At 34.6% G+C, this 15083-nt stretch overlaps 1 protein-coding gene across 1 annotated transcript; it reads left to right on the top strand.

Annotated features, from left to right (window-relative positions):
- The first annotated feature begins 14081 nt into the window (after positions 1 to 14081).
- LOC114518717 lies at positions 14082 to 14696 on the top strand. The gene has a single exon (XM_028538716.1). The coding sequence runs from the start codon at positions 14082 to 14084 to the stop codon at positions 14694 to 14696; it is 615 nt and encodes a 204-aa protein (XP_028394517.1).
- Positions 14697 to 15083: the final 387 nt, after the last annotated feature.

Raw genomic sequence — 15083 nt, 5'->3', positions numbered from 1 at the left:
TTAAGTCATGTTGGGGAATTATCTGATGCTTTAAGTCCTTCTGCCAGTATCGGATCGGCAAGCCAAGGTACCAGCACTCGAAACACAGGCAATACTATAAACCAAACAGTGGAGGAAAAGGTCAGGAAAGTGTTTGGACGATCTGAACGACCATCCAACACGCTAAATACAACTGAGGGTATTCAAATCCAAACGCATAGATCAGAAAATAACTTTACAAACGCAGTAAATCATAGGTATAATGCTAGACATTCTATTTTTATTATCTATTTTAATTTCTAAACTCAAGGGAGATAATTGTATCCTCTACACACCATTAGGAAGATGAAGATTTTGAGGAAGAGGTTGAAAAAACGAAATATCCAACCCTCGTAACGGCCACAGAGAGTCTTGTGAAAGTTAATAGTCGTTTGGTTATAGGCATCGAAGGAAAGCAACTTTTGGATGGATCAGGTTTCCCCTTTGAAAGTGTATTTCTTGCTTTGCACGAATGTTACTATGTTTTTAACATAGCTTACCCAAAAGAGCACAAAAGCCTTTTTGATTTTGTAGATACCGTATTTCTTGGGCTCAATGCAGCATCAGCAGCCAAAAGCATTGGGCTTCAAAAACTCGTCCAGGAACTCAATAATTTTAAGTGTCCTTGTCGCCTATACTGTTACATATAGTGCACGCACAGCTAGTTATTTAATTGAACAGAGGGACTCGTTATTCTAACAATTAAGTTATATGTGCCAAAAGTATGTCAATAAATCTATTATTACCAATTTTTATATTTGCATTTCTATTCTTTATATTGGTTGTCTATTTAACTTCCTCTTGTATGGTGAGATATTTTACTCCATAATGTGGGTGGAATGTTTTACCCACATTTTGGAGTAGTTTGCGCATACACAATTCTCCTCTCAAAATAGGGATAACATTCACCTCTATTATGAGTTACCCATCCAGGGTAATTTTTACCCCTTTTATGATTTTACTATAAAAAGGGGGCATTCTGTGGACATTGAGCTACCCCCGTTTTTAAGAGTAACTTTTACCCCTCAAAATTTACTGTGCATGAATTACCTTCTGATATATTTGATGATAATTCTGATGACAATAGCTTGGCAAACTCACATATAGATATCATCAACTCTTTGCAATCTGTTGACATGCCAATTGGTAAGATAGCTTTGCAGTCTGCTTCAATTAAGTATTTAATAAATTTTTAGTGCATTTGTGCTGTGTGACTTACCAGCTGATTTTAATTTCCATGCATATAATTTTCTAGGTGGGGTGATTGAAAATCCAAAAGAGCATCCAGCATTTCATAATGCTGAATATGTACCAGATGAGGTGGCTAATGAGGTTGCTATCCATGCAAAAGCTGCAATTACAGATGTTGAAGTTGCAGAAGTAGCAGAATGTACTATTACAAATACGGCTCAACAAGGTAGCTTGCATTTTTAACAATTAATTTCATTATTTATTTGGTAATAGCATGCCATTTCTCTACATTTTCAGTCAATCCATCCTTATTTCCATATTCCGACATGAAAATCATATTGTATATATACACTCTAAAAACACACTGGTTAATTTTAACCAGAACGGGGTTAATTTTTAACCAGACTCCTGGTTATTTCTCAACCTAACACAATGGGGTTAATTCAACCAGGTGGTCCTGGTTAATTTGCACAACCCTAATTCCTGGTTAGGTTTAACCAGGCATTATGGTTATTATTGTGACATCTTTCCTGGTTGATATATACAACATTCGTGATTATTATGCAATATGCCTAATTAACCCAAGTTGATCCTGGTTAAATTATATCAACCCTTAACTCCTTAAAAAAGCAAATTAGATAAACAGATACATTCAGTTTTCCGCAATGGCAATGCATTTAATGAAACTTTTTGACAACAATAGTTTCATTATTTTACATCTGTTAGTGAACATTTTATAGTAGTCGATCATCACTATTTTGGAAGTTACAACATAATATTGTCAAAACGTAGTTCACAAATGTGAAATTTTAATACAGTTACATGATGAAAGCAACATAAGTTCACCATACAGAACTATTTTCTTAATGCAGCCCTCATTGCAATCACTGATGGTGATGTTTTGTGAGGTGATTTGTCCTCTAGGAGATAAATAACTTTCTGCAGCAATTCCCATGTTACTGTGCATTGCCATGGGTATTCAATATCTAGCACATAAAACAATTTGAAACATGTGTCAACTGCTCTAAAAAGACTAGGCCTCTCTAAGCTTCTTCCTTAGGCAACTACAAACACTTGATAAGGTGTCAACCGATCACCCAGAATGAGTATATGAGGGTCCTTCATACACTCTTCCAAATACTTTGGTATATTAGTACCAACCTACAAAAAAGTACATTTTTTTAATGTCAAGCATAGAAAATTTGCCAAATACATCTCCAAATTAATACATATACAGTTCAATCTCGTACCTATAGTGAAGCAGTGGAATTGGCAACTGCATGGAACATCTAAATTTAGAGGTTCCGGTTGTACTGTGCCCTGGTTTACGAATATGGGTTCATCTGAGATCAACAATCCCAGATAAATGATTGTTTCTTCACCAGTGCCTTGTGCTAGCAGGAAAATTTCTTAAAAAATTGTATGTACAGTTAAACTTTGACTTACAGGCTTAACCTGAACAAAAGAGTTCATAGCAACATCAATGCTGCATCTTTTTTTGTTCTTTCTACCTGGTGGTAGTATTGATGGCAAAAGACGTATCGAAACATTCTTTTTTCGTTCATCTAGATGTAAAAGAAAAAAAGAAACAATTACTAGCTATTATGTAGAGTGCCTGTGTGTATCTTTACATGCATGCAGTATTTCGGAATTTTAAATGCATGCAAAGTATTTTAGCTCAATTGTATTATGTAATATTTGAGCTTGATGACACTGGAATGATAATTCAGATACTGTCTACAACATGTCTCAAAATTAAATCATACCAGAGTCAATTTTATCTACATCAATATGCAAGTAATCCTGCCAGTTTGCTTGGTAGTTGGCATATTCAATGACTTGTTCAGCAAACGAGGGAGTCCACTTCAGGAAAAGATTATCTTCAGTATTGAATAAGGCTTCAAAATCCATTTCAATCTGAAAACAACAGGTATACATACTCATTATACTGTACATATAATTTAAATTTTAACATTACTACTTTTAAAGTTGATAAATATACAGCAGCATTAGTTTATCTAGTTGGGCACAACTATGTCAAGGTCAAATAGGCAATTAAGTTAACCCAGCCTCCCCTTATTGAGTAAATTTGTCTGCATGGTATTTGACACAGTGAAGTAATAAAGTACAGCACAACAGGGTGCAATGCAACTCAATTAGGTTGATATCTACCCATTTCTAGGCTACATTTCTACCCATCTTTACCATATATTTGTGAAATTGACACAATGAAAACAAATTAATCCTTAAAAATACATTGCCAAATATTGTTCTAAAATCTATTGCTAGCATGTTTTAAATACTTACCATACCAGATGTATCAAACAATCTTGGATGTTCCTTTAGGATGTTGTCTACTGTAAGGTCCGGATTTTGCCTAATCCAAGCTGCACGTTTTACAGACGTCTTTTGCATGTATTCTTTTACCCTTCTCTCAGGCTCAACATTGTGCTTTAACCATTCCACCATTCCTTTGTAGTCTTCTGTGGTTGTATTGCAAACTAAAAAAGCAGAGACTTTTTGTAAAGATATGTGGTCATGCATGATACTATATAGCAATAAGTGTTTGTATTTGGCAAATTTAGATGCCAATCAAGGGTTAAAAAAGTACAGTAGATGAATTTTTTTTTGCAGTGTCACATGTTTTGGCTTAAAGGCTAAGCAAAACCAACAAATTAATTTTCTTATTGTGTTAAAACTGATTGGCCTGGTGCCTTTTAAAATACTATGAATGTTGATAGTATTGCACTTACAATAAATTAATGTATGTTATAACTTACCAGGCAATACAGGCATTTTTAAAAGGCTTGATGAAGAGGCTTTCTCACTGCCAGTTTTTGGTTTTCCATGACTGATTTTCCTTCTCACATTACGCAATCTTTCTTCTAGCCAACCAGTGGCTGAATGTAAGCCTTTCCCAGGAGTAAACCATGCTTCCTGTAGATCAAGAAGAAACAGTTATTTATCATCCAACAGTTAGGTCTAGCTGGTATGTGATATCTAATTATATGCTTTTCCAATCTAGGGCTGATCATACTGTATTTGACATTTGGCCTTATAATCGCATCTCGGCCTTTAAATGCAGAAAATTTACTGTATATAGAATTGATAATTTAATTATATATTTTATACTGTGGCGTAGATTTGAATATATAGATGTATATATATATAGTGCATTATCTCAGCAGTTATACGGCATAGCGGTTCGCATTCATGACATACTTTTAGGGCTTTCTATAGCAGCGCTAGAACACAGCTTAAACGGAAATCAGAGGAACAACTATTGCGCTAGATGCGAAAGTAACGCAGCGAATGAACATTGAATTTCTAAAGACAAGAATAATTATAGTAACTCAAAATTTACATAGCCGGACAAAATCGTCAGGCTGGCTACGCCACTGCAGAGAGATATATACAAAGCTGTACATAGAAGGAAATATATATTCCAAAACTTGACTGGTGTGTGGGACTGATTCATATTACGACGATGGTGCAAGCCTGAAGTACTCAATTGCTAGTTTGCTAATGGTCCCTGGGTCCTGGGACACGGACACACCCAGTTTTACGGTCCAACGTTACAATACTTACAAATCCTTGACCTTCATCATCCTTTAAAAAAGGAAATTCTTCAACCACAGCTCTTGCCTTACCTTTCTTTATGTCTGTACTTGGTCTGTCAAAGAGAGAATAATTAAGAGGAGATTTTTTAGAAAGTCGCGTATTTTTGCCCAAAATCGCTCAAAACTTAGCAACCAGGCCTTCGCTAAAATATGCTTCGCAGCCATTTTGAATTTACAAGTTTGGTAAAGTTTTCGTGTCGAGAGACAGCTGTTTTACTAACTTTTGGAGAATTTGAAAAGGCGAAAAGCTCTTTGAAATAAAGAAGAACATCAGGTGAGTGTTCGTTCAATTTTTTTAGTATTTTGAATGATATAATTTTCCATGCGTACATTTTATTAGTGCGAAGGAGTGACACACAGTCACACACTAAAGTATAAACATATTGAAATATACTGATTAAGTTTGATTTTAGTGATTTAGAATTAACCTTGTGATAAATTAAAATTCTCAAATGTCAACGTATTTATTCCTAGGTCTCCAACACATATTGGAAAATATGAACAATAGTTTCAGATACTGGTCAGTAAACTACTAAACTCGCATAGTGGATGGTTATGTCACTTATATGTAGTAGCTTGAAGATACAATAATAAAAAAAGACCCTAAATAATCTATTTCAAGAAACAACACAAGAAAGAAAGAAAAAGTCAAACTATTTTCATTTATTTCAAGAACAACCGCCCTCTCTATTTTAACAATGAATTCCTTGTGTGGTGGGTACATAATATGGGACATGTAGGACAATTGGTGGAAAATCATGGGACAATTTATTCCAAAATTATGCAGCTGTACATATAGTGTGATATATGTGTACATATAGCTGTACGTTATAATGTGACTTTGTTGTTAAAATATTATATAAATAATTTCAATAAATAGTGTACTACACTTATACTGTAATAATTAGGAGGAGTCAAATACTTACGAACTTTTAAATTATAATACTCATCTTTGTGAATACAGAGAAAATTTGATTGGAAACATCTGCATTGTTTTTTTATGGTTAAACACAAGGAAATGTGATGTAATACATAATCCTAGCACATTTCTTTCAAGTGAAAAAAACCTAACAAAGCCACCTTAACTACATTGGCAACTACCAAAGTTATTGTGCCACTAGTTATTGTTTTCACAGCAACCCCTTATAAATATAATTGCCTAGGTACTTCCATTGTATCAATAATATTGTTAATACAGGTGCCAATTCATTTGGTATACTAATGCCTAAAGTAAATACACAACATATGGTTGATTTTAAAAATGTCAAAAAACGACCACGGACCTACCACCCAAATTTGAACAAAATTGTATTCTTTGCACACTAAAATAACTGGGGCTTATCATAAAATATAAATTAGTTTGATCGGAAACAATTCTGCACTGAATTTTAATGGCTAAACTTAAGGTTCGCATAAAGTCCCTTTTTGACAAAAAGGACCTAAATAAAAACCTATGGATTTTTTAGATGAAAATTGTTTATTCAGTAAATTAATTGCTATGGATTTTGTAATATGAACTAAGGAAGGTGTCTATATGGCTCAAAGTATCTCTATTCAAATTCTACTCAAGAAGCAGATAGCTATTCTGAGATGTCAGGTAAATATGTGCTGTGATAATTGGAAAATTACTTGATTTTGAAAATGTCAAAAAACGACCATGGACCTACCACCCAAATTTAAATCAAATTATACTTTTTGTAAACTACAATACCCAGGGTGTATTGCAAAATATGAATTAGTTTGATCGGAAACAGTTTTGGTGTAATTTACCAGTGTTGAACATAGGTTTTAGCAATAGACTAATGTTTTAAGTTCATGTCAAATCAAGCAAAACCTCAGCAATTATTTTAGGTACATCTAATGTTTGGATTTTAAAACTAATGCATGCTTTTACATAAAATACATCTATTGCAAAAGAAAATCACGTACAATACAGTTTTCCGTCTAATATTTAAGATATACGGTCAAAAGTGCTGATTGTAATACATTTTTCCGATAGCAATCCATTTTTAAATTGTTTGTAAAATAAGATGATATATTAATAAGATTAGGCACTAAAAGTTCTACGAAACTGCAATTTTTGAACACTGATATGTCAAAGGATTACATTATATTTTATTCATTGTGATCACAGGCAGTTACCTAGCTAAAAAAACAGTAAAATGATAATCATACAATCCTAACTTCTATGAACTGCAATCATAGCGAACTCTTGTATAACATTCCGCCGTCCTTAATTATTTGGCAAACCGTGAATCCATTTTGTCTAGGAGTTTCATATCTTTAGATGATCACATGCTTTTTGTTTTCTGTTAATTTGCATAACTTTCCGAGAGTTATGGTTGTGAAAACGGCACCGAAACACTCATACTATTTGAAATCCGGCCGCCATGTTTACATGGAATTGCTTCTATCAACTTCCATACTCCAGGCTCCAGCAATCTGATTGGTTTTGAGCGCTCAATACGCGAGTTTGTAAAAAATCTCCTCTTAATTCCATACCATACTGTATCACAAATAAACTAAAAAACAACTTTCTTACAAATAACAAGCTTGGAAATGCACAATAATATTGTTGAAATTTCCAGGATTGCGCACTACTTTGTACTTTCTCTATCTATATGTTCTCTGTCCAATACCATGCAGTCAATTCTTTGTCAAGCACTCATGTGCCCAGCACATAAGGAGGTTTTCCTTTGCACTCTAGCACTGCCCTCTTAACAAATAGTGTGCATCAAGGTGCTATGCTACTCAATAGGTTAATTAACTCACTAAGAGAGTGCATGCATGCATATAGTTTTTAAACATGCCTGTCTCCAAACTTTTCAATGATTTCTGCCACTAGAATTTGGACCATTTTCAGTCTTTCCTTTCGGGGTAATTTTCCACTATCCAGCTTTTTAAGTATTTGTTCTCCAAATATGGATGCCTCGAGTATGCATCTGATATTCTAAACATGTTTATGACAATTATATTCATTTCTGATATGACAGTTTTTTCTAAATAGTAATTATAGTTATGGGTGAAAAATATACTAACAAAGTCCAACTTCAGTCTCTTTGCATTTGATGCACTATGTAAAACTGGTTGCTCCTTCATCATAGATGTCTATAAAGTAAAATACAACTTTTTGCAAATCTTTTTGCAAATTTATTGTGCAAATTATTAAAATGACAGTATAAATAAACATGCATTGAGTAACATGATCTATATTAATTATATATCCCATTATTCTTTAATCAAGATTGTTTTTCTGTATTCTACTGTGCAAATGTATGTTTTTTACTTTCTACCCATTCTTTTTTAGATTATATAGAATTCCAATCATTAGTGGCAAATACCTGATTAGACACCACATCTGTGAAGCAGTTTGTCCTGATGCTCCATCTGGATTCTGAATCTTATGCTGCCTGATTGGAGATGTTTTGTTCTTTGAATCCGAAGGCGGATAGTCAAAGCTGGTTATTCTGCTATTTAACAAGTCGAGGGTAAAGAAACCAGCTTGAATAAGATCTCTGAGGGCAAGGTGGACTTCTAAACCACAAACGCCTTCCAGTAAATCATGCATTACGTCAGGGACGTAGTTAGTTGTGACATGAAAGTGTTCAACAGTGTTTAAAAGACAACGAGCCTTGATCCCAGTTAAAGATGGATCATTAATTTCCAAATCCTCATTATAGTTGGCAAAGTCACGTGTGAGCTGGTGATTTGCTGTTGACGCACAGCGCATTTCAGCAATGTGCATTTTGCAGTTTCTACAAAAGTGATGGCTAATGAAGCTTTCAACATAACCACAAATTCCATTAAGACCCAAGTTGTCACCTGTCACTTGAGCTATTCCAACCTTTACTGTGCCCTCGAACACATCTGTATTTATTTGAAGCCCATCCTTTTCCAACTCTTTGATGTCTTTAACAAGTGGTTGTAATATTGGATCAAATCCATAGGTTTTGACGTCACCTGCATTGTACAATGCTACTAAATAGCTGTTACACAAAGAAGAACGAAACTGCAGTGGCAAGTTCAAAATTGTGCAATATAGAACGCCAATTTCATGCATCCCTGCCTTTGATCCAAGAGGATTGGCGATTTCGCATTCATCTACATACAAAAGAAGGGCAATATTCCTGCCATTCGAAAAGAACACATGTCCCCGACAGAATTCTCCATCATGGAAATCTCACAATACTTCATCACGACTGGGCACGTATTCCACTATGGCTCTCATGAAGCCGTTACTCTCTAATATGTGTTTGAGCAACTGCTTTATTGGAACATATTGAAATGTGACATGCTTACCTACTTGATCTACATGCCCAGTGTCTGGATTATTATGCTGATAATAAGCAGCTGCAAATGGCACCTCACAAGGTTGCACAAAATTATTGCTCTCTCTAAAATATTTGTTTTGTTGGTAAGCTGTTTCTAAATTCTCGAAAGGGTGTTGAAACTGGCTGAACATTTCAAGAAGATTTTGTCTTTTGCAATCGTTCTCTGGTATACCTCTGCTCGCCAAAAGATTCTCAGTCTTAGTTTTTAGAGACGTGATAACTTGTGAGAACAAATCCGAACTCTCACGTACTACATGATCAATTGTTGACTGAACAACACTACACGAGGCCTTTAAATTAGCTATTGTTGATGCTGCTAATCCCGTTACTTCTTCTTTACTTAAGACACAGTCAACTGCGGGGGGCTGCATTTCTGGGGTAGGTGGATTTCTATGAATATTGTCGAAATTATCGTTATAATCGCTGTTGTTGTCATTTTCTCTATTATGTTCGTTAAGATAAAGGTTTTTGTGCTGAGCCTCGATATGACGTTTAAACGCAACGGAGTAGCGAAATGTCTGTGAACAGCCATCCTGTTCCCAAGCAACTGGGCAAGTAAATTTATGTCCTACGAGAACAGTATGTTGAGTTTTCACATGCCTTAACAGATTATTTGCACTTCCAGGCACAATCGCATTGCATCTTGAGCACGTGAAGCCCATGAGCCAATTTTAAGTAGTTTATACCTTCTCTTCCTCAATCTTTTTTAGAAGCTTTTTTCTGGGTCCAACAGCAGGTATCATTTCCTTTATAGAATCCTCATCAAGTAGTCTGAAGGCTTCTTCGTCTATCATGTTAACTGCGAGAAAGAAAATCACTGTAGAGACGTGGCTTGGTCATATTGTCTTTAATCAAAATATAAGCAAAAAGAAGAATACGACTTAGTTCATGAAAAGGTATATTTTCACAGGAAATTAAAGTTGCTCCATTAAGATGGGATTGTCACTTGTGACTGAAAATGCTGTAAATCAAGCATCAACGGACTTAATTAAGGAACACACGAAAGGATGATCACTTTCTGCAAAATACTCCTCAGGAACAGGAAGAGAAAATTGAGCGGAAAATTCTGTTCGATCGAAAATTCTGTCCGAAGACAAGTCTGGTGAGGTCACGCCATGCTGGAAAGCCTGGAAGTGTTTTTTTTAATTGCTGAGAGCTTATTTTGACCTATTTTTTTATTTTCTATTATTTATCATAATAGCAACTTAACTGTGTTTATCGAATTCATCCTGTCAACCATCCTTGTGGGAAGGAAACCGGGGTAACCGAAGAAAGCCCACGTATATAGACCATATAGATCTGTACAGACCATGCTTAAACTCTAGAAAGCCACCTTAAAATTTTCTGTCAGTGCGTGACGTCACGGCATTGTCAGAGTACGATGCTGTTTAGCAAACAAATTTTCTCGCTCGGACAGGCAGCGATGGGAAATATCGAAAAAAAAAAAGCCATTGAAAATACAAAAATATACAAACTATTACTCCTAAAATAAAATAGTGTAGGAAACGTGTTTCAGGTTGTTTTATAACAGGATTTTCGAAAAGAAAACATCTCAAAATTTGTCTTTTCAAAAGTCAAAACCTTTTGAAAAGCTGCCTAGCAAAGTTATTGTCAATGAAAATAAAGCATGTAGAGATGAAATATAAAAGCAAAATATTAATTACAAAATAATACCTTCAAATACTTCTTTTAGAAACGAAAGATTCCATTCGTCTAATTTCTTTTCAACAAAAATATCCATTGCTAGTGAAGATATATAGCATACTACAGCGTCGACTGTCAGCGAGCGAAAGGCAAAGGACAGAAAAGAGCGCTAAAATATCTGTTCTACCATTTACTCAATGCTGATTGGTTAAATTGTTTGCGTGGGGAAAAAATACTCGGAGAAACTCACTCTCGGCTTATTTGCCCTCGGGACATTACCATTTCGCTACTCAGTGTAAGCTACAAATAGATAATGAATAAACTATGAATTTGAAGTTGGAACTTGTACGAAATTTAGCCTCCAAGTCCTTTAGTTTATATTTTTATACGATGCAAGCACTGCGAGTCAGTTATGAAGTAGGATTAGTCGAATTACGAAATACGGATTATAAATTAGATGCTACTAGATCATCGTGATGGAAGATGGGTATTATAAATAGAAATTTTGTTGAGTTCTTTAGTTCAATGTAATTCCTGTTCTTGCCTAGTTGTTTACAAAAATATAGTGCAGGCCCTAGTAATTGTCATCAATGAATTTCTGCAAGACCATTGCTGCTTGCAAATAGTGTTGCATTAGAGGATTTCTAATGTCGCACTCCAGAATGCATTGAAATTAAGGGCCTAGTCAGCCCCACATACATCTTAGGCATCCGCACTTTACCCCTCCCAAGGTTATACCCTGGCTATGTCATTGATTGTCACCTGTGTATGTATTGGGCTAGAGTATTCCATTAAAAAGTACCCACTATTGAAGTCAGGGTTTACAATACTTGATACTTCTGAAGAACTTCTGTCTCAATAATCAAATTCCCTGAAGTATAATTGCACAGTAATATAACTGGTACACAGCCAGTACCACAGACTAGGTTAATTAATGTTCATACCTAGGCATTGTGCCTTGATGGGCACTTTATTTAATATTTTTGTGTCTAATTAATACCAGATTATTTGACTCATTAAGGGGAGAGTGCTAGCTGGCAGTTAATGGGTTGAACTCTGAAAAAATTGTGAACAAAGTACAATATCTCAAGATTAGGCTTTATTTCGCAAATTTTCTTACCTATGAGAAATTCTAGGGCAATGTGATTTGGCTGCATGTTACATTTCCTTGGAAAAATATCATGTAGCGGGTTAAGATTTGCAGGTAATATTACATAGGAGTTCACAAGTATTAGGTGGCATTCACGTTACAGGCAGAATGATGATTGATTAGCTTGTATTTGGTGACACACTCCTTTTTGCCATGTAGCTGGCCAATTAATCGAAGCCTAAAGCAGGGATAGCATTTAACACCCTAAATAATAACTCTAGTCCTTGAAGTGCTATTTGGTGTTAGCTTAGGTAGGCAAGATAATCTTCTTTCCTTAATTGTGATACATAAAATACTAATCAACCCATTAAGTGAAGAAGTCCAAAAAGTAAACAAACTGTTTGTTACGTATGGACTTGGCTGGCATTAGGCTGAGTAAATACTAAAAGTACCTAGGGTGCAATTTATATGTTAGCCCATTAAGAGTCAGGCCTCTCTTCTTGACAAATGAGATTATCTGTAGACAGAGTAAATACTAAATTAGGGTGCTATGGGGAACAATGCCCTCATTTGTTAATGTAGGTTGGATGAAATTAGATCATGGTGCAGGGTGGCTTAGAATAGGTCAAACTCAATGTAAAAAATATGACTTAGTATGTCATGTCCTCAGTGTCCCCAAAGTCCACTAAATACATCAGTGTATCCCTAACTAATATTATGCCTACCTCCTACCCGGCTAGTGCTTTGCTATAAAAATGTAATGTTTTTCCAACTTATTCAAGAATGTACATAAACCTATTTATTTCGGGGGTTTCAGAGATTAAACCAAAGTTCCTTCTTAATAGAAGTACAGACCTTAGTGTTAGTACTATATTCAAAATGTTTTGGCTGCAATGCTATTGTATGCAAATAGGTTTTGGTAATTCATGAATTTTATAAACAGTTCATTATATACCTGGTAATCTGCATAATTATAATTATTACTGCACAAACATCTGTTAATATTTTACATGCAAATGGTAATTCCACAGAAAGTATTAAAAAATACTAAGTTACAAATCCATAAATTATTCTTTGCTTACTTTATTTCTAATATCATGAATTACAAAGTTTTTTTTCGACTGACTCTGCATGCATGATAAAGATGTAATTAAATACTGCCCGTCTTCTTGAGTACTTGAAACCGTTGAAAGGTTATTATAATTCCTAAATTAACAATAAACATTAAATATATAAACAGATATAAACAGTTCATATTGATTTGCTAATATTATATAAACGAATACATTAAATAATAATACATTTTAGTTGAAATTCGCCACTCTGCGCACTTAATAAATTAAATAAAAACATTAAAAAACCAATAGATATCCTTACCTAAGACTAACATTGTCCTTTTCTTTTTTTTTTGCTCAAATCTTCATAGTCTTTTCTCTTTTTCTGATTTTAAAAATAGCAATTCGAGCGAACTGAAAGGGGCAAAATCGGCAGAAAAAAGATGCCATTTTGTTTCTTTTTTTTTCGAAGGCTTGAAAAATTTTTTAAAATTTTAACCAGGAAAGTGGTCATTCGGAAATTCTAGTGAATGTGCATTGAAATCTTAGTAAAATAACCACGAATTTTAACCAGGAATATTAATTAACCCCAAATAGGGTTATTTTCCTGTTAACCAGGAAATTTTAACCAGACTGTTTTTAGAGTGTATATATAATTATTTCATATGTATATTTTACAAATTAGACATTTTTCTATAAGCATATGTAATAAACAATCTGTCAGTAATTAAATCTATAACTATTAAATCTATAACTATAAGTATTAAATCTACAATAATATTTTTTATAAGAAATGATTTTAAAAAGACACTTGATAAGCAGAATGGTAATTAAAGGACATTGGCAGTCAAAATTTTTATCGTATATTTTAAAGGTTTTACATCATATGATAAAGGATACGACAATAATTTGTGAAATAAGTCTTTCGTTTATGAGTAATGTGAACCTAAATTAATCGGAAATGTGAAACTCGTCGACCATTTTGAATCGATTTTTCAAAAAATTATCCCGCTCTCAAAGTGGCGGATGTGACGTCATTTGATGGGTTGCAATAACACAACACTATATTTTTACAGTGTTTATTCATGTTTGTTGTGGTTTTACAAGGTAGTTGTAGTCTTTTACGTTAGTGATGGAGTATATTCACGAAAACCAGCGAGGAGAGGTGTTGCCCTACCAATTTGAGCCAGAACCGGCTTCATTAACTGGCGATAATAGCGACGAAAATTACGCCGACGAAAGTAGCGATAGTGCTTCGTCGTCTGAGGAAAATGTCGAGCACGAATTTGAAAGAGCAAATGCCTGGCGCCTTCAAAATCTTAGTTGGTGTAAATGTGGGCATTGCGCATTATCAACTAAAGCTGTGGAGTGCTTTTGTTGTCATGAGAAAGCGCTGGAGTATGACAAGTACGAAGTGCTTCTGGATCAAGCAGAGGCACAAGGTGAAAAATGTTTGACAGCGCATCCAGAATTTATAGACAATATGCTATTAGAAAGCGTCCTGAAGATAGATGTTTGTCAATATCTGGAAGAAAACTGGCCTCTAAGTGATGGAGATTTGGAAAGAGTGCACAAACTGTATAGATTAGTGGCATATCACCGATGTTCTCGCTGGATTTTCCAGATCTTGGGTAAAGGGAAACGAAGACCTTTTCCTTCTTGTGTGTATTCTAGCATTAGGGGACGCTTTGCTTCGTCTGATGGCATTTATACGCATTTTAAATATGCTAAAAAGTCGAAACGGTAATTATATCTTTTTTCACTACGTTGAAAACTCATAAGTAAATATGTAATGTTATGAACAATGCCTGTCTAATCTCATCAAAGATTAGGTGCAACACATTTTTTCACCATATGGTTCAAAGAATTTATCATTCAAAAGCTAAAAGCCTGTTTTTTAATATAAAAAAATTTCCTCATTTATCTATTGTATTGTTTAACAGAACGTGACAGAAAGTCATACCGGTAACAGAAATTAAATAAGTAATACATGTAACAAAAAGTGTGTGCCTCAGTCATTCGCGATTTTTACATTTTTCCTCCTTACAATTACATTTGTCGTCACACAGGACTTCCATTCCCCTACAGTTGCACTTTCTTGTTGCGCACATTCCTTTGCAGTTGCATGGCTTGG

Source organism: Dendronephthya gigantea, unplaced genomic scaffold (genome assembly GCF_004324835.1).
Source record: "Dendronephthya gigantea isolate DGI-Jeju-01 unplaced genomic scaffold, DenGig_1.0 000011F, whole genome shotgun sequence".
Taxonomy (NCBI): Eukaryota; Metazoa; Cnidaria; class Anthozoa; order Malacalcyonacea; family Nephtheidae; genus Dendronephthya; species Dendronephthya gigantea.
Note: the sequence above shows the minus strand (reverse complement) of the source record. Positions and strands in the feature narration are given on the sequence as shown.

Excerpts from the sequence above, each read along its gene's own strand:
- LOC114518717 (XM_028538716.1), top strand. The coding sequence starts at position 14,082 with ATGGAGTATATTCACGAAAACCAGCGAGGAGAGGTGTTGCCCTACCAA.